Source organism: Pipistrellus kuhlii, unplaced genomic scaffold, assembly GCF_014108245.1.
Source record: "Pipistrellus kuhlii isolate mPipKuh1 unplaced genomic scaffold, mPipKuh1.p scaffold_m20_p_1, whole genome shotgun sequence".
NCBI lineage: Eukaryota > Metazoa > Chordata > Mammalia > Chiroptera > Vespertilionidae > Pipistrellus > Pipistrellus kuhlii.
This window is the reverse complement of record NW_023425404.1, coordinates 68,753,584-68,775,038: the sequence shown is the minus strand read 5'-3', so window position 1 is coordinate 68,775,038 and position 21,455 is coordinate 68,753,584. Positions and strand designations below refer to the sequence as shown.

Sequence of the window (21,455 nt, the reverse complement as noted above, 5' to 3'; positions counted from 1 at the left end):
AAGAATAAAGTTCCTGTGTTATGAACGGCCTGTGCAGGTCACAAATAAACTTTTCTTTCTACTTTTACCTCCTCCCTGGGGCTCTGGACACAGATCTCCACCACCTTCATCCCACAGGCCCCGTGGCTTTAGGCCCTGGTGAATGGTAAGCGATGGCCGCTTGAGAGGACTCTCCTGGTGAATTGGTATGCACACCATGGCGTATCAACCATGGCTTGCGTGATAGATTTTACTACACATAAGTTATACCTCAATAAGCCTGACTACAAAGCATAAATTCAGGTTTTCAATTAATAAAGCTCTTTCCATCTGGTGAGCCAGAGCAGGCCAATGAATCAGTCAGCCTGATTCTTCAAAGGAAAACAGGGAGGCCCTCAATAGCAATTCCCTTCTCTCTGTGCCCCTAGCAGCAGCAGAAACAGTTCCTGCAGCGCAGGTGCCCGGCCAGCAGGCGCTGAGGTAAACTCTGCTGTCCTCGAACTGTTGCCTCCTCTGGAATGGTTTCACAGCTTTCAAGGACTGTGTTTTTCATGAGTCTAACGTAAGTAACTGTTTTTGTGAAACGTACAGGGAGACTTAAAGAAACTTGAAGTAAAGCATATAGGACCTCGATCTAGTGTCCATGAGCAAATGTGTTTGACAACAGTGATGCTGTTTGTCACCAGCAGCCCTGCTGCCTATTAGAACATTTGGTGTAAAGTTGCATCTCCCCTTTGTCCACCAGCCTTTTGTAAGAAGTCCAAAGGGCAATCTGTATGCTGGTGCTCCTCATGTAAATGAGGTCATTATCCCTTTAAAAGTATAAAGTCTCCTGTGTGTGATGGAGTTTCTAAGAAACAGACTTGACCTTTCTCTCCCTCTGTTCAGGGTGCCTGCAGAGCCTGCACTCATTAGCTAGAATTTGACTCCATGACATTTTTACTTAATTTTCTTTTCCCTCTATATGGAACACATGGGGCAACCATTTATATTCTTTCTTGACCTGAGGTGCTCTCTAATCTCCTTCCAGCTGTGGCATTTGTCATTCAGTCACATCAGGATATGGCCAGCATTCTTTCCCCATGGTAGTTCCTAACTGTTCATTGATTCGTTTTTAGAGAAGGAGCTAGACACAGTCCTGTGGACTTGGCTCCACTTAATTAATGCGAACCAGAACACGAGATAGAAAAGCAATTTCCTCGAGAGAGGAAATGTATTCTATAGGAAGTAGCAGCAAGAACAAATCATATTAGTTTTTAATGCCTTTAATTTTTATAAGTGCTGTGGATTGGTAACAGATTTAAAAATAGTACTTTCTTTTATTATTGCTACTGATGATGGTGACAATAAAAATAAAAATATAATAATCATAACTGGAATTCAAACTCCTATTATACACTATTCTTCATCATTATGCTGAGAAATGTTTGTGACAATGATCACCAGTGCGCCAAGGACTGTGCTCTTTACTTTGTGTTCTCTCAGCCCCGCGAGGTGAGCTGCACCACACCAGCCTAACGGAGGGGTGCTGAGGTCAGAGAGGTAAAATAGCTTTCCCGAGGTCTCAAATGTGCTATGACCGGGGTTAGAACCCAGGTATGCTCTGACACTGTGCCCATACCTTTTATAGCTACCCCCACACACAGCTTTTAGTGGAATGAGATACTAGCAAGGGCATCTCTGGAAAACATTGCCAAGCACTTCTCAAGATGTGATTGTGGAGCCTGCAAAAGAAGGTACCTGCTAAGAAGAGCGCTCGGTAGCTTAACTGCACTCAAATTTAAGAGCCTCGCAGTCGTTTCTAAGCAGAGTCCTCTCTGTTTAGAAACTGCATTTCAGGGAGAAGACTGCGCTAAACAGCACTGAACTGCCTGCCTGCCAACTGAGCCAGCCCTTATACAGGAATTCGTGGAAGCCTGTCCAATCAGAGCTGTGCATCTTCACCAGCCAATCAGAATGGCTTTATCCTGATCATTCTGGAAAGTGCCTTTTGGGCCAATCAAATGCAAGGATTTGGAATCCTCATTTGTTTCAGGATGGACCAATTAGGAATCGGGGAGCAGGGATATCTGTATATATAAAACCCTAAGTGACCAGTCCACTGTTTGACCAATCACTATAATGCACACTGACCACTAGGGGGCAGACACTCAATGCAGGAGCTGCCCCCTGATGGTCAGTGTACTCCCAGGCGAGCCTCTCCCACCTCCACGGCAGTGCTACGGAGCCATGGCTGCAGGCACAGTGCAGAGCCCTGCCTGGACTCGGGCTCCTCCCAGGCCGCCTGCCTCTTTGTGCACTACAACCTCAGGGATCAGGCCAAAACCGGCAGTCTGACATCCTCTAAGGGGCCCTGGATTGCAAGAGCGCGCAGGCAGGCTGAGGGACTCCATGGTGCACGAATCCATGCACCGGGCCCCTAGTCGGTCTATATTAAACCAGCTCCCCTCTGGCTGGGGTAGTGAACTTTCCCTTTGAAAAGTGAAGACATCACTTCCTTGGCTGGAGCTGAAACACCAAAGGTGTAATCCCAGAGATGTCTAGCCAGAGCAGCCCAGAGCAGAAGGAGCAGTCTATCCAGAGAGAGGCCTAGTCCCAGGACCGCCTGGCCCTCGGCCCACCTAGCTGCCTTGCTGTTTTCACAGCTGTGCTGTATATTACAGTTGAGATGTTTGCACTGAATAAAGTTTCCTTTGTTTCTCTTTTGAACTTGAAGTGCTATTTATTAGGACTTAATAAAATGTAAAACCATAGAAAAGCAATATGCACTATAAAGGCTTACTTATTCCAGGAACATTACTTGACCACTTAATATGTGCACATATCCTCAGAGAAGGTACTGCCTGTATTCTCTAGCCATTTTTAATGTCAGATGTGAGCAGATAAAGGAGTGAAGGGTGGCCGCATAGCGTGATGCGTTTTATGATACAAGTGTGTCCAGGAGCCTATGAGAACAGAGAAGACGTCGTTGACACCACGTGGGGTGGGCCTATCACAGAAGGCTTCCCCGTGCAGGTAATACTGAGCTGAGTTGCCAGATGGGTAAGAGTGAGCTAACTGAGAAGTGGCACCCTATAAAACAGAAGGGAGGTTGTGTGTCAAAGACAGGACACGTGACCTCAGTAATGGCCAGCACAAAGAAACATGTACATTGAGAGCAGTGTTCTTGGCTGGTTTCTCAGGGTGGAGATGGATGGAATAAAGTTTATTTTCTAGCTCTCTCCTTTACTTACATAGATTTCATCCCATGTCTCTCTGGTCCTTGCAGTACCTTCCTGGCAGGTGGCATTGCTGCTGCAGCCATAGAGCCCGTTTCCCCGTAGGGAAGCAAAGGCTGGCACAAATATGAACTGTAGATCCCTGGGTTCAGTTCCTAAAGGATGTGGTGAGCAGAATTTAGCCCGGCCATCAAAACTCCTGCTGTCCTTCTAGTTACAAGGAGAATAAAGGGAAAAAAGAAGGGTCTGTCTCTTTCTGAGCAGGAATGAATACATGTGAATTTCCTTAATCCTATTTGATAAAAGGCTAATATGCAAATCACTGAATGGTGGAACCACTGGTTGCTATGATGTGCAATGATCACCAGGGGAAGATGCTCAACACAGGAGCTGCCCCCTGGTGGTCAGTGCGCTCCCACAGAGGTAGCGCCCCTCAGCCAGAAGCCGGCTCACAGTTGGCAAGTGCAGCAGCAGTGGCAGGAGCCTCTCCAGCCTCCCCGAGGAGCAGGCCTAAGCCATCAGTTGGACACCCCCGAGGGCTCCAAGACTGTGAGAGGGCACAGGCCAGGCTGAGGGGACTCCCTCTCCCAGTGCACAAATTTCGTGCACTGGGCCTCTAGTTTCATAATAAGACACGAGGCTTGTCATTTGTATGTCTGGCATCTAACAATGCATAGTGGTCTCTCCTTGAACGTTAGTAACTATATTCTAAATACCTGGAATTATGAAACATGATTAGCTTTCTGTGACCTACCATAAGTAATAGTTGTAAATAATCCTATTTTAACTACCGTATGTAAAATAAAAGAGACTTATGTGACTCTATGACAAGTCAACCTGAAGTGCCTGCTGCACAGCCATGCTAAGGAATCTTTCCCATTTGATTTCTTCTATCACTTTGAAGATTTCTAAATTCCTCTTGCTTTCTAATGTTATTTTCCCTCTAGACATTTGATAAACATTCACTTCTGTTTCCTTCTAGTTTTTCTATGGCTTGGTTTTTTTATTTTAAGTTTTTATTCCCAAGTACAAAATGTATATTTTTATAAGCTTACCAATTGAATTTTCCCCAAGTAGCTAATTACTTCTAATTGTTAATCATTTGTTAAATAGTTTTTCCTTGATAAATTGACTTTTGATATCTCTTCTATTGTATTTTGAATTCATACAGAGTGCATTTCTGTGTTATCAATTTTCTTTCTTGTGGATCAGGAGTGTATTACACAAATAATACATGGTACATTTTTGAGTCCTCATTTTTTATTCATTTGGGACTATTAAAAATAGTTTAAAGTCTTTAATCTTCCTTTAGTCATCCTGGATTTGTAGATTTCACTTTCTTATTGACCATATTTGTTCTTTTTTTTAAGGTTTTTTTTTTTTTAAGTTTGAGGACAGTTTGCTTTTAGAAAAGGTAGAAGCAAAAGTGCAATGGACTAGCTCAGCTCTTTCTGTTTTGTCAGCATTAAACGTATTTTTCCATGGTTCAGGCCTGCCTATCTTTGTTTCATTCTTTCCGCATGTAACACAGCTAAAAGGCCCTTTTTTTTTCTGTTTCAGTTTTTTCCTTTTCTTGCCTTCCCGGGTGGCTCTCCCTGGCCAAGCCACTGATTTCCATCCCTCCGCCCCTGTGTTGCTGGGTCTGCAGTCGGTGTGCATCTTTCTCCAGAGGACCTTGTCAGGGAGTTTCATGATCAGTGCCATCTGTGTCTGTACCTACCAAACCCCTTTTCTTCCTCATTAGGGTAACCTGTTATTGTGTTATCAATCTGGTTTATGCTATCATTCTTTATTCCTCTTGGAGCCATATTTTTTAACAGTCTCTGGCCATGCACTTATTATTATAAAATATTTTCCCAGAACTTTCCAAACTGCCTAATCAACATATGTAACCATTTTTTATGTTTGTTGTTTTTTTTTTCTATTAGCTGCTCTAATCTCTGGGGTGATATATTCACAGACTTCCAAGTTCCCATTGCACTTCTCTAACATTTTTCTGGTCAGATGTAAGTTAAAAAGAAATTCCTCTTTTCCTCCCCACTTCAGCCATCCAAAAGATGCTCTGGTAAATGTCTCAACAAGAATTGAATGTTCTCATTGCTGGGGAGGTATATCCAGGTGTAACAACAATATAAAATGTGTGTTTAATTGGAACAGTAATTGCTTGATGGGAGAATCTGGTACAAAAGGGGTTTGAAGAGGCTGAGACCAAAGGGAAACAGAAAGGGCCAGCCTCATGGTGCAGGTGTGTGCATGGGAGGTGGCGGAGGGGGGTAGACACGTGCAGGCTTAATTTTAAAGTACTGCCTCACATCTGGGCCACAATAGCATGGAGGGGATGTGTGGTCATCTCTCAGTTATCTGCATCATGGACACTCTTGCTAGCTCTCTTAAAAGTGCACAAAAGACAATGACGTGTCAAAATTATTATAATTACAAAGAAATACGTAGATAATCCTATAAATTATCAATAATTAAATAAAAAATCAGATCTTATAAAAATGTTTTCTCTTTTGTTTTTAAATCATCAATGACATATTTTTATGACTTTTTAGAGTGAAAGTGGGGGGGGGATGTAGGGAGAGAGAGAGAGGGAAAGAGAGAGAGAGAGAGAAGGTTCAGAGAGAAACATCAATTGGTTGCCTTCCAATCATGTCCCAACCAGTAATGAAACTATAACCTAAGTATGTGCCCTGACTCGGAATTGAACCCGCAGCCTTTTGGTGCATGCGACTGTGTTCCAACCAGCTGAGCCACCCACTTTATTTCATTTTGTGCCTTTCAAATTATTCTCATCCTTTAAGGATCTGTTCAGGCAGTCTCAGCCTCCTTCTTTTGTGTTTCTTTCCCTGCATTTTTCTAAATTAATTATTCATGTGTCATTCTCATTTTGACTTTGAATCTTTAACAACAGATATTATTCATTTTTCTATTTCTGACCTACACTACATTACCTAGCAGGTTCTAGATGTATTTATAGCATATAACATAAATTAACTATGATGCTTGAAGGTATTAAGACTGCTTGGTTCTAATGAGCTGATTTAAGAAAAATAAACTGTCCTCAAACTTAAAAAAAAACATAATTTTAAATGCTTGCTTTTGGAACTGTGACAACCAGTTAGAAGTTACAAAGGATTATTTGGGACTCATAAAAAACTACTTTCTAATAATTTGAAGTATCTCTGCTATGTGTGTGTATGGGGGGATGGTTAGTATGTTTCTCATCCAAAAAACTGTAAAACAGATGAATAAGTGTGTTTATGTTGGGAGAGTGATATCCAAAGCTATTTTCAATATTCCAAAGGCTAAGCGAAAAACAAACTTGTCCCAACAAATCTTCACAGCTTTTAAAAACTCCCTATTGTCTTGCTTTTGGCCAGACTTACTGACTGAATGTGGTGACACTGGTTAATATATATATCTCCTACCTAATAAAAGGGTGATATGCAAATTAACCATTACTCCACTACACCCACCAACCACACCCACCAGCCCATCAGAGCGAATATGCAAATTAACCCCAACCAAGATGGCTGCCACCACAGAGAACAGGAGGAGGCTTGGCTTTCCCTGGATGAAGCCAAGCTTTCCACACACCCTGGCTGGCCCAGGCCTTCACTCATGGATACAAGTTTCAATTATAGAAGGTAAATCCCAGGGGTGACCAGGCTGGCAGAGGAGGGAAGCTGGGGGCAAACAGACTGGCAGGGGAGCAATTAGACATCAATCAGACCAGTAAGGGAGTGGTTAGGAGGTGATAAGGCTGACAGGCAGAAGTGGTTAGGGGCAATCAGAAAGGCAGGCAGGGGAGCAGTTGGGAGCCAGTAGTCCTGGATTGTGAGAGTGATCGAGTCTAAAAGGGCAGTTGAACATCCCTCAAGGGTCCCAGATTGGAGAGGGTGCAGACTGGGCTGAGGGATACCCCCAGACCCCTGCAAGAATTTCGTGCACTGGGCTTCTAATATATATATATATATATATATATATATATATATATATATATATATATATAGAGAGAGAGAGAGAGAGAGAGAGAGAGAGAGAGAGAGAGAGAGAGAGAGAGAAGTAATATGCAAACTGTCTGTTACTGCATCACAGCAATGACCATTGAACAGGCTAGGAGGGGCTTCGCCTGGCAAGGGGCAGGCTGTGTGCACAGCTGGCAATGAGGAGATGCATGGAACACCTCTAGGCCCCCGCCCCCACAGGCCAGACAATGAAGTGGCATGGCTCCCTCTGGCTCCTCCATCCCTCTCACAATCCAGGACTGCTGGCTCCCAGCTGCTCTCCTGCCTGCGGGCTGCAGTGGCTCTTGAAGCTGCGTGGCTCGGTGGAAGCAGAGCCGCTGCCTCCCTCCCGCTCTTGAGGAAACATCGCGGCTCCTGCGGGCTCCAGCAGAAGCGGAGGGTGGCCTATTGCGCGCAATATCAGGCTGGGCCACTAGTATAAACATAAGCTCTAACTGGCCTGTAGTTCTGCATTAATGTTAATTTTTATAAAACTTTTAAAAACTATTATTGTTACTTTTGGGTTGGGAAGGATTTCAAAAAAAATGGAGTCTATGCAGAAAGCATGTTAATTTTATCATTTTTTTTATCATGACATGAATTAATTTCATTCTGTACATTATTTCATAGACTCTTCTCCCCAGTAGTTTTTGCTTCTCTGAGATAAGGGTGTACTTTATAATGATGGTGTATATTATTTAATTACAGTTTTTTGTTAATCTTTCCAAGTGTCTTATAAAATAAAGATGCAATTTGTTATTCATAGTGTCTCAATGGTCAGAGAAACATCAGAGTGGCTGAGAGAGTTTGTATGGTACAGGTGTCAGGACTATTTAATTCAAGATTTTATGTTACCCTGGGCAGCTTCTTAGTTTCTCTGAGATTCAGTTTACTCATTTATAAAGTGGAAATAATAATATGTACTTCACAAATTGCTTGTAAACAATTGAGTGAGGTGATACTTGTAATATGTTAAACTTTTATTTTTTATGATATCTGGCCCAATTTGTTATTGCCAGAAAGTGTTAATGTTACTCCCTAATTGCCAAAATTACCAGTAAAAAAAATTACTGAAAGTCTTGGGAAATCTTACATGTTTTTGTTTTATTATGCAAATAATTTTGACCCCCAGAAGTTATTTATTTTACTTTGGAGGCCTCATTTCATGTGTACTGCTAACCAAATGCTTTATTCCATTTTGTGCAACAATTTATAATGAACCTTAAAAGAACTACTGATTATCTTAGAGATTTTGGCTCAATTGCCTATTTCAAATGTTCATTGACTAAGGAAAGCACGTCATTTTCTCCTCTCCTGCACACTGCGTATAACAATAGACTGTGAATAGAGCAAATCAGAGAAACACAAATACCAGTACAAGGGGACCATTGTGTTCAGTTTGTAGCTCTGTCATATCGTTTTAATTTAGGTAGACTGATTGGTTATAACAGACTGACAGATAGCACATTGTTCATCTCCTAGAATCTCTAGACCCTTTAATATTCTTATTCTTATCTGTCCATTTGGATTCCAAAATTTAAGTGAAATGGAATTACAGCGTTCACTTTGTTTTCCTGTGCTAAGTGATTATCTCTGAAGTGCAATTTTGTGATTAGGTGAGATGGCATGCATACACCCAGCGATGCTGGTTCCCCGGGGTGCAGAACAAGTACATTCATAATGAATGGAGTTTGTGCTTTGATTTCAAATGGATGTAAAACCTCACCACACTTGGTAGTTTTATTTTTAAAATGTATTTAATTATTTTAACATTAACAGGAAAATATTAAAATTGAACTTTAGAAAATGGCATTTAAACATAAGTCAAGGGTGCTAACAGCTTATGAATGTTAATCCCTTTAAAAAAGCGAATTAATGTACTTACCTGACATAGATTGGGAGGGTGACTTACTGAAAACCTTCAGTTAATTATTTATATTTTTCCTGATTAATTTAGAAAACTATCTATATGCAACTTGGTGTGAGTATTGTCAAATTCTGATGTGCCTTATTTTGAAAACGACGGTAATCATTCAATTATTTGTCATAGTTGTTTGGTCCTTGAGGGGGTGGGAGGAGATGGAGAAGCCAGGAGTTAATGGATGGCATAAGCAATATGTTTTTAAGTAACATCAGGTATTTATAAATCGAGTTAAGCTATCCTTTTATTCATGCTTTCTGCCAGCATTTTGCCTGTTTTCAAAGTGGCCTGCGACCGGCAAGCAGGAAGAGAGGAGTGAGAGTTGCTTTGGAACCACTTGTAAAACTGTGGTTGGTTGGAAAGAATGGAATCTAAATGGCTAAAAGCCGAGCTGGGTTGCAACTTATCTCTCCTTAGCTTTGCCAGGAGAGTTATAGCTATACTTTATATTCATTATCTTGCAAACTAATTATCTACACAGCAAGGTATCCATTCAACTCATTTTTTAACTTTGCTGTCTTTACAGCTTCTGCCACCTTTGAAGACTTTCAGATCCGCCCCCATGCTCTCTTTGTTCATTCGTACAGAGCTCCAGCTTTCTGTGACCACTGTGGAGAAATGCTGTGGGGGCTGGTCCGTCAGGGCCTCAAATGTGAAGGTAAGATATTCCCCAACCAAGTGGAACACAGGCTGCAGTTATCTGCCTGTGTTGCGCTGTCTACAACAATGTCTTCTTCCCCTCAAACGTCTTCCAGGGACTTGGGGATGCATGGATTCTTCTGTTCATTCCTTTACACTCCTAGTCTTCAACGTATTTATTCAGATCTGGGAAACCCTATTCTCACATATTTTCCCTATGTCGTATGAATAGGTTTCTTTTGTGTTGGTTAACAGACAGAAAATAAAATTGGCATCTTATAATAATTCAGATCTTGGAATAGTAGACCTTCATTAAGTGTTGGTTGAAGTGAACAGATATTCAGGAAGTTCATCAAACCGTCCCAGGTCACTCTGCTATTGAGTGGTGGATTCCGGCTTGTATACCAGCATCATAGTTGTATCAGCCTCTGTGGAAAAATCCCTGGAACCTATGGAGCCAGGATTAAAATCAATGTAGTTCAGAATTTGTTCTGTTTTGTGATTAATTTTCCTATGTGTCCACTCACATTAGAACTTGGGGCAGCTGAAAATGGCTCAGGTAATCTCTTCGGAGTTTTGTTGCTGGATCTTTCAAAGCCAAAATCCATTGTATCAGAGAACATTTCAGGGGGAAGGGGAAATGATAATCACAGTAGTTGCTGAACTCATTCAATAAAATCAGAATTCAAAACCCAGGTTACTTACAGATTGGTAAAATTAATCAGAAAAAAATCTCAAAAGACAATGTGAATTTCCAAGTAGCCCCAAAAGAAATGGAAGCAGTACTGTTGTAAAAAAATAATTCAAAATGTACAACTAAAACTAGAATAGCTTTTATTTTATGGTTGAACAAAAGCCACTTTTATTTTCTTTTTCCAGGATGCGGTCTGAATTACCATAAGAGGTGTGCCTTTAAAATCCCCAACAACTGCAGTGGTGTGAGGCGGAGAAGACTCTCAAACGTTTCCCTCACCGGGCTCAGCACGGCCCGCTCGGTGTCTGCTGAGCTCTCCACCAGCGTCCCCGACGAGCCCCTTCTGGTAGGGCTTTCTGCTCACCCACTCCCCTTTCATGTGAGAAATCTGTGGGACAATGTGACAGCAGTGCCAGCCAAGACAGTGCCTTCCCTGCAGGGGAGGACACAGCCAGGGTGCAAATGTTTCCTTGGGCCGGTGCTGTAGATTGGTCAAGGCTTCATCAGATATCCCACAGCTTTGAGTTTGCTTTTATCTGTGAGTTTACAAAATGTGTGAGGTTTCAGGGTGGTCACAGGCCAGAGCAGCACACACTGATGTGTGAATCTTACAAAACATAGTTTGCCAAAGTTTGGAAAATAGAGATTAGCGATGTTTTTCTCGGAAGATGATTAAAGTACTTTGTGGCATAGCTGGACATTTATTCGGTGAGAAAGTTTGAAATGTTCTCTTAAGGCAGGGGTGGAGAATGTCCAGCCCACAGGTCATAGAAGACCCTCATCCCTGCCAAGGCATTAGGGATTAGTTAAATGTTGACCAAAGATAGCAGCCTAATTTTTAAGTTGGTAATTGTGGATGGCCTGTGATGGATGCTATAAATATCCAAATGGCCCTTGGCAGAAAAAATGTTCCCCACCCATATCTTAATGGGAATATGGGAGTATTTAATTGTATGGCATTACTAGCATACATTCCAGTGTATGGTCAGAAGGACACCATTGACAAATGCTGTAAGAAAAATAGCACTTAACACATTAAAGCATCCCATTAGCTCTAAAATATATAATCCATTGACATGGCTTAAATATTATTCTTTAGGAAAATTAAATTTGAACTTTTCAAGCATTGAAAACAAAACACAAATTGTGGTGATTATGTGAATTATTTAAAGTAAGAATTTTTCCTCCCCTGAAATTAGCTAATCGTGTGAGGCTTTAAATTTCCCACACCTATTCCATCTCCAAATGGATTTTACAAGAACTCTTTATAATCTAGCTGATGTAAAATGTAATTAAAGAAAGAAATTAAAAATTTCTATAGTTTTAGGTTAAATAAATCCTTATTGGAGTGGAGAGTGGTGATATATATTTAAGACACCTAGAAAATTTTATTAATTAGCTTCTCTTTTGAAACATATTTGTTGTGATCTCTATATCACTTTAATTTGTTACAGCCTAAACGAGACATATAACTCAATTGAATGCTCATTTTGATAATTAAGCAAATTTTATACTCTGTTTTGGGAGAACGCAGGTACTAAATTCCACCAATAACTAGAAGAATGTATTCTATTTGGTAACATTCAGAATGTAAGTGTGTGACTATATATATTGCTCCAAAAACTTGTATTAATTGGAAATAGTGATGTTCTTACAAAGATGCTTACATTAAAAGCTATTTACTTTTTTTTTTTAATCCTCACATTTTTGTTGATTTGAGAGATAGAGGAAGAAAGACAGAGAGAGAAACATTGATGTGAAAGAGAAACAGTGGGTTGCCTCCTGCACATGCTCCCGAACAGGGATCGAACCCACAACCTTTTGGTATATAGGATGATGTTCCAACCAACTAAGCCCAACTGGTTAGGGCAAAAGCTATTTATTTTTTCAAATAACTTTTCATGTCACCTTCCAAAATCTGAAGTTTCTTGATTTATTTTAAATTTTTGTAAGATGTGATTTTACCAGTTACAATAGCAACTTTTTCTTTTAAGGATAGTCACTGAGAGTCATACTGTTTACAGGATAGACATTTATAAACAAGCTTAAGAAATAAACTTATAAATTAATTGTGTATTGTTGTCAGTTTTACCAGAAGAAGTTTTTTAAAATTATTTAATATCTCATAAGAAATCTAAAGCTCTAAAGTCATTCATCATTAGAAAAGATTAGGATCTAGATGATTAATGCTGAAGATTCTTCTTTTAAATCTAAGCCAACTTTTTATAACATATACACATGTAGGTGTTTATAGATATATACACATATATAAATACTTCAAAACATCACATATATGAGTTAAATTTTGTAAGTATGGATTAAATTATACATTTAAATTATCATATGCATGCATATATGTATAAATATATAAATTATATATAGCTGTAGTTTAGATTACACAACTATTCAGTAGGTCCTCCAGTGACGTCGGAGATCTGTTCCTATGGCATGATGTAATGCGATTTTCTCCATAAGGTGAAACTCACCTACGTAAGCACCTACGTCACTCAATATGAAGCACATACACATCATGTATGTAGTGAAACAATTAAAAAAAATTAAAAGAAAGATAAAAATCCCTGATTTTACTTGTGGTAAATACAGTAAACAATAAAAAACATAAAGTATGTATGTACATATGTCGAAATGACGGAACTTTATATATATATATATATATATATATATATATATATATATATATATATAGGACAGGACAGTCCCCCCTCCTTCCCCTCCAACAAGAAGAGATGGCGACATAACCACCCAATGACGTAAGTCGAATCCGATGTAACCCAAGGACTGCCTGTAGTCTTTAGCCTAATTCCAAATTATATTTTACAACAAATGCTGAAATCACTAGTGTTTTATTACTGAATGCAAATTTTTGTAGTAGAATACTTAACTATATATTTAAAGTATACTATTAAAAGTCATACTTTAACATGTCTGTCAAGAATGCTTGTAAAATTCTGATCAAATCAGATACTTATGGGCCATAAGATACTTTGAAAAATATGATCATAAACGTTCATAACCTTGTATTAAATGCCCTGCAGGTAACCTTCAATGAGAAATGCCTCTGGGAATAGTGTGTGACACTGACACAATGGCTCTCAGAATTGTGTTCCGTGCATCAGAGCCCATGGTACCCTCATGGGTGCACTTATGTCTCTTTTTATCCAATTCCTGAGAAAAGAGGAAGCGTTAGCTCACCTTGAGGAGTCCATGGATTTCCCAGTTGTGTGAGCCATTCTTTGGCTCCTTTATATAGGGCAAAACTACCCTGCTTTACCCAGGCATGCTTGGAATACAATGAGTATGTCCCATTTTATCCCTAGGCAAGATGAGAAAGGCCTGTAACTATGGTCTAAATTTGTAGTGCTTAGTCATAGGTAATATTATGGCAATAACAGTTAAAACTATTAGTTTTTATATACCATAAAGGATATGTTCTATTATTGAAAAGGACAATGGCATTGTTCATTAATGCCACCAGATCACCCATATTGCAAGTTGGCTATGATTGGTATATAGATTTCTCTCAAATGTAAGAAATGATTTTTCTCTTCCCTACTTGATTCACTGTTTTGACTACAAAATCTCCATTTCACATGCAGATGAAGATATTGGTAATTTTATTAATTTATCCATTTTGGCACAAAAATTGAATTTCCAATTTCAATCATGTTGCTAACATAGGAAGAGAGGATAACAACACAGGTTATATGACAAGCTCTATTTCTCATCAACTTTGGCAGTAAACTGTATTAATTATACTAACCATAAAGCAGTTCATCTTTTAAGAAAATCCAAAATGTAGTCAATTTATGGTAGATAGCTAAGTAGAGGTGTATATCATTTTGTAAATGATCACCAATATTAGAAAATAACAAGAAAAATTCAGCAGATCCTTAAGTTGGACTCACTAATAAATTTTATCATTACATATAAATAGACATATTGAGATTATATCAATTTTAGAGACTTTTAGACAGTTGCAGAAGAGAATTTAGGATTAAATGATCTTGTCATTTCGTTATGCTTTACTCATTTTTTTGATTTACAATTATTCTTCTGGTATATGAGAAAAGTTAAAGTCATTTGACACCATGCTATGCAAGACAGCCTTATCAAAAAGACTGTATGAAGAAGCTTGTATCAGATCAGCTGCCTTGCAAAGGACAATTATAAAAGCTGAGTAAAATATAACAAAGTACAACAATATTTAAAGATACCCAAGAGCACCTAATGAAATCAGGATTTTGAGGGCCACTGTATCAGAAAGAAGGACATCACTGAGTGGTCAGTGGACAGGACAGTCCCCCCTCCTTCCCCTCCAACAAGAAGTACTAGGCTCAAAATATTAGTACTGCTGAGTTTGAGAATCCCTGATGTTGTAGAGCACATGTGTCAAACACAAGGCCCGCGGGCCAAATCCGTCCCGCCAGGCCTTGCAATGTGGCCCGCACCACGCTGTCATCACTGCACTCCACTGCGTTTCCATCACAATGACAGTTTATGACTGTTCAGTAAACCATTCGGCCCGCGATTTAGGCTGGATTTTAGATTTTGGCCCCTTCTCTGATTGAGTTCGACACCCCTATTGTAGAGTTTCACAACATTTGATAAAGCCACAGTTAAGGCAATGTGGTATTATATAAGAACAGAAAAATAAATGAATGAAATAAGATAGAGAGAGTCCAGAAACAACATGGTTATACAGGTCAACTAATTTATGACAAGGTACCACTATTGTGAGAAAATGATGCTCTTTTCAACAAATAATTTTGGGACTAATACAAACATGTACCAATACAACCATAAGAATTTGGAGTAGAAAGGCTGTTTTAAACAAGACTCAAATTACTATTGGCAAGAGGAAAAGATTGATAAATTGAACATTATTAAAATTAGGAAGTTATTTTTATTGAAATATACCATCGAGCAAGTCAGAGACTAAGAAGAAATGCCATTAAGCAAGTCACAAAATGAGAGGGTTTTTAATGTATATCCTATATAATAAAACCCTAATATGCAAATCTACTGAAAGGAGGAAGGACCAGTCGCTACGATGTGCACTAACCACAAGGGGGCAGACATTTAATATAGGTGGTCAGTGTGCTCCCACAGGGGGAGCACCCCTGAGCCAGAAGCAGGTCTCATAGCTGTCAAGTGCAGCGATGGCAGCAATGCTAAGGACCCCTCGGGGGATGTCCGCCTGCTGACTTAGGCCTGCTTCCTGGGAGCAGGCCTAAGCTGGCAGGCAAACATCTTCTGAGGGGTCCCGGACTGTGAGAGGGCACTGGGCCCCTAGTATACTATAAAAAAACTAAATTAGAATGTATTTTAAAAATCTCTAAAAATATGTTAGAAGACAGACAAATCCATTCTGTATAGGCATAATATTTGAACACTTTACAAAAAAAAAAAAAAAAAATAGCCAATAAACTTGAAAATGTACTTTACATCATGTATGTAGTTATCAAGGAGCCTAAAGATAAAAAAATTTACAGTTTTTCCTCAAAGTGCAGAAGTTCATTCAACACCAGAAATACTACTGTTTGCAAAACACAGTCACACATTTTTTTAAACATATTTTTATTGATTTCAGAGAGGAAGGGAAAAGGAGGTAGAAACATCAATGATGAGAAAGACACATTGATCAGCTCCTTCCTGCATTATCCCCACTGGGGACAGAGCTGCAAGCCAGGCATGTGCCCTAACCGGGAATCAAACTGTGGCCTCCTAGTACACAGGTTGATGCTCAACCTCTTAGCCACACCAACCATGCATATTTGTTATGAAAAAGAGTCAACTCTATTTTAGTTTTGATTTGTTTTGATTAGTTAAAAGATGGTGCTCTCAAAAAGGCTTGAAGGAACAGCGATGAAAAAGAACATATTCATTATAAATTACCAGATATGTGTTGACTATTTAACCAAGATTTTTTCTTATGTTTTTTATCGATATTCCTTCTCCTCATAAAAGCATTCAGAATAGTTTTTCACTTTTGAATTATATTTCAACCTTGAATGAAATCAGACAGAAAACAATGATATGCAACAAAGACTCTAAGGTGAACAAAGAATGCATGTGGCATGTTTCTCTCATTATAACTCTAAGCCCGTATTGGAATTTCCAGATTTGTAAACCACTGACTTATTCTTGCCAGTAGGCAGAAAGCAATAGTGTAACATTTTCTTACTTTGATAACATTTTTTCTTCCTTTTCCCATAGAGAGGATAAATTATTGTGAAGAAAATCTAATCTTTAACCTAAAGGTCAAAAATGCTTCTGTCTATAATTTATTTTCAACAAGGTGAAAGAACCATCTGTCATCACTGACACCATGGCAAGCAGTATTTTGTGTTTTATTTTTTTTACCTTTACCAGCTCACAACTGAAAATTGTTTTTGCAATCTTGAGTTTGTGTCTATAATTCTATTGAAATGTTAAAAAGTAATTTCCAACCCAGCTGTGTGTGTTGCCACAAAGACTAATTAGTATAAGTTTGCTTTTTCATGAAAACAAACCTATATAAAACATTATTGAGTAATGTGCGTTGTTTTCCTTCAATAACACTATATATTTTTTTGTGTTTTTTTTTTCCTCCCTTTATTCTGCTCCTTTGCCTGTTTTGCTTTCACAACTTCATCCCTAAGACTCCTCTGAGTCCTGGCTTTGAGGTATGTACTAACTCTACCTGGCACTAAAATGTAACCCACCGTCTTTGCAAACCAGCATTATAACATTAGGTTGTTATCAGACAATTATCTGCATCGATTCTATGAAAATAATCAGGTCAGAACACAGCTCAAAATTGTATGTCAGCTATCCTTTAAAAAATATTACCTGAGAAACCAATCTATGGAACTGCAAAAAACAAACAAACCACACCATAGTTTTATTGTTGTCTTTTCTTGTTGTTGTTCAAGTTTTCACAGTCCTCAACAAAACGAAGAGCGTAGGGTGATAGGTCTTGAACTGTTAGATAAAATTTTGCCCTCAGGCAACTTGTAACCTGATTTCATAACATCCATGGCTTGTGTGTGAAACCCAGCAGACTAGACAGGATACAGTCAGCACTCACTGCATTCAGTAGCATGTTAGCTGAAATGTATGCATATTGGAACTGTGTCCTGATGCCAGGTAGCACAGAACCATGTAAAGGGAGGTCACATATCAATACACACAGGTTTTGGTTGGCACAGTGAGGCACTAAACAAAGACTGCCTGAAAAATGAATATAACTTTTTCAAGGAAGGAACTTTTAATCCTTAATGGATTATCACCATCTAATTGCTTTTAAAGGATGGTATGCATGTGGATATTGCAGGGTCTTAATCCAAGAATAACTTTATATGGAAAAGACACAAATTTCCTTCATAAAGGTTTTGATAAAGTCCTTCTCCAAAACTGGCCTTTTATCTTTCTTAAGCAGTCAATAACCTGAACATGAAGAAGGGACATTTAGGTCAAGCATTGGCATAGAGTATATATATAACAGTGCTCTTCTTATGAGAAGTTCTTTTGACCAATTGACTTGTTAATATTTAGTTTTCCTTATTTTTTTACCTCTTGCAAATTGTTATTTTCCCTCATGAGACTATAAATTTCAGATATCATTATTAGTGTTCATTCTAAGCTGGTCTTGTTAAGGTAACTAACAAAGGAAGCTAATGAAAACACAACCAAAACATATTCTGGGTCAAATAAAATTGGTAAGTCAAGATACCTTGATTTATAACAGGTAAAATGAAGAAATCTGCTTCAATAATAGTAAATTCCTATGTTTACAAATTATTCTAGGTAAGATGGGCCCTTCTTAGAAAAGTACAGGTGAAAGCTCAATAAATATAATTTTTTTATATTCTTATAAATTTAAATGTTGTAATTTACAGTGCCTTCCAGATGTAATTTTAGTGAAGTAGTATCTTTTCCTTTGAATCATCCTTTGTGACTAAAGCCAGGGGTGGAGTGTGTAAAGGAGGAGTGACCAGCGGTCTGCTTTCCTGTGGAACCTGTACAGCTTAATGGCAGCAAGGCCTCCACATGGTGACTCCTGATAGATATGACGCATTTTGTGCATAAGCTTTTGTTCTTGAACTTGTTTATACCTCGTGTGTTAAAAAGGCAACAGACTCCCCACCCTGCATCCTTTAACCCCTTATAAATGTCTTGGGAAAAACAAGGCATGAAATGTGATGAAATTTTTAGAGAAGTATTTTAGTGACAAATTATGATTTGCAGAATTGTTATAGAAATCTGGTCATGGTTCCATGTTCAGCGTGTTTTGTGACACTGAGATGCATAAGTGTGAACTTATATCGATGATCTGCCATCATGGAGCTTCATAAATGGACCATACACAAACAAATAAAAATAGGTCCTTGTCAAAACTTCCTAGTATTACATCCCAATGCTGCATATATATTTATTTAATCTACAGATTAGGTTTTCATTTTTAATTTTAAACAATGTGAAATAAGCATTCTTGTATATATTTTTATGTATTTTTTGCACTGTATGAAAAGTATCAGTAGATTTCTCAATAAGCATTTCAGAATGATTAGTAAGTTATATCCTTAGAAGTGAAATGACTAAAGCATTTATACTTATTTTTTGCTAAATATTAATAGTTCTTGAAAAAGTGGTAAACGTTTAAATTTATAAATCTGATGATGGTATATAAGTTTCTGTTTCTCCACACTCTTCCCAACAGCACATTTTGTCAATATTTTAATTTTTTTTTTATTAATTTCTTCAGAAAAAATACTTACATTTAACATAATTTCTATTGGAAGATAAACAGCTTTTCATATATTTATTGACTACTTGTTTTTCATTTATGGAGGATTCCTCTTTTCCTTGTGAGATGATTCTTGGTTGCTCATGTGTTATGATAGGAATCCTCTATCTGTTAATCTATGATGGAAGTATATTTTCAGTTTACGTATTTATGTATTTTATGTTTTTTCCCAAACTAACATTTTTACTTGGCAAAAAATATTTTCACTCATTTTCTTATTATTTCTAAACTGTTGAAAATAAACTAATATGAGCAGATTAAACATCATAGTTTTATCAAATTATGAGGAGAATGGTCTTTTCTTGAGGTAAAGTTACTGAAGTCAAGGTAGAAAGTGAAGCAGAATATGAAACACTGGTGTCCTCTGCAACCGCAGTGCATAATTGATAACAATTTTTAAAAAAATGTAAGTTAGGCCTGCGGAAATTGATTGCAATTTAAGAACATTATTAAAGTTATTTTAAGTGTTTTAAATGTTTTTTAAGGATGTATTTACTATCATAGCTTTGAGGTTAAGGTAGACAATAGATAAAATTGTTTTTGGTGAAACTAAATTATTCTAGTCTAGTAGTCTTTTTGGTAATTCTTAACAATCTAGTAGTCTTTTTGGTAATTCTTATTTCCTAATAATTTCTGCTTTCCAGAAATTATTAGGAAATAAATTGCTCATTGCAAAAGTTTTCTCTGGGTTCAACTATTTTATAACCTCACTTTTTTGCATCCTTTAATTTTTATGAAAGTTAGACAGTATTCAGTTTAACTTTTTTATTTTAGGGTACATATTTTATAAATAATAATATTTCATAAACTGCTATTATTTTCATAAAGTTTACTGACTCACATTTAATTAAGCCAAGCATTGTACTAAAAGGAACTCTTGGCTACATATTTTTCTAGAAAATGACTCATTTATTTACTGTTTTGTTAATTTTAAAATTATAAAGACGATAAGATAATTCTAGTATTGCAATTTCTATTTATAACTGGATATGATCCTGATATGCTTTATAATAGTCAAGGTAGATTCTTTTCTAATGAACAAATGATTAAAAAACCCACAACTATTTCTAATCCTGAATGAAACTATGATGATATTTCTGGCCAAATGAATATTTTCCGGGATATTTTCCAAAGTAGCAAAAGTCTATATAGCAGTAGAGACTTTAATTGTTGCTTTTGTGTTCTGGAGTTCCAGGAATCCTGGTGATTCATCTGAATTAAGAAATAATTTTTCCATTTAAATGACATCCATATAGTGCATTTGCCAGACATTGCAAAATTTCTTTTGTTGATTGTACAAACTAGCTTTCCAAATTCAAACCTGGGCACTGTATACTTTCAGTGAGGAAAGAGACCCAAGAATTCTTCAACCCACATCTCCACCCCCTGAGCGTCAGAAGCGCAGTGGTGGATTTGTGGGGAAGGAACCCTTCCGTAGGATTAAGAGTGTGCGGCCTTTCATGTGCTAATAATCAGATTTTGCCTGATTTCAATTGTGTTTCTGGTTTGTTATATGTGCATGCATGCTGTGAACAAAAACTTCCAGATCAGATGTGTAATTCCAACTATGAGTACTGCAGGAGAGTTCCTCATGAACTCCACTGGAGCATGGGGGCATCAGATAGTACTTAACTGCACTTAATAAACATGTAGTCTTAGGAACAAATGGATCTTTAATGAAAGCTCTGAAAGTCCTGTGCTCCTCTCAGGAAAGGTGATCTGGAACTCAGCAAACACCCTACCTGCTACTCCATGAAATACAGGGCATGGGCTTCCCTCACACTCCCCACAAGCCATGTGAGAATACACAATACAAAGCAAAACATTGCTTTCTATCTTAAGATTACAAAACACACACCCCTCTTTTTACCAACAATGGTCATATCATAGTCATTTACTTATTGACCAACAGTATCCATCTTATGTCAGGCTAGACCTGGCCAGATTTCAGTCCTGTCTCCTTTAATTCCTGACCAATCATGAATACTGAGTTCTTGGCTGAGTAATATGAAAAATTTGAGAGTGTACATGTCCTCAGCAATGTCCCTACTCTGCCCTGTCCAGCATGGTACTGTGGTTAGAGAGTAGGCCCTTGCACTGAAGGATCACAGGTTCTGTTCCTGGTCAAGGGCATGTACCTGGGATGCAGGTCGATCCCCAGCTTTGGTCTGGGTGTGCAGGAGGT

The 21,455-nt window shown here is 38.1% G+C and overlaps 1 protein-coding gene across 2 annotated transcripts in view; it reads left to right on the top strand.

The window, feature by feature from the left end:
• PRKD1 (protein kinase D1) overlaps positions 1 to 21,455 on the top strand; it is a 278,574-nt gene that overhangs the window by 190,295 nt on the left and 66,824 nt on the right. The window contains exons 3-5 of one of the 2 annotated variants that reach the window (XM_036450797.2): positions 9,655 to 9,786; positions 10,647 to 10,807; positions 17,124 to 17,147. In XM_036450797.2, coding sequence (XP_036306690.1) covers positions 9,655 to 9,786; positions 10,647 to 10,807; positions 17,124 to 17,147 — 317 coding nt within the window. The remainder of the gene's footprint in view (positions 1 to 9,654; positions 9,787 to 10,646; positions 10,808 to 17,123; positions 17,148 to 21,455) is intronic. The other variant, XM_036450803.2, reaches the window with a different exon arrangement.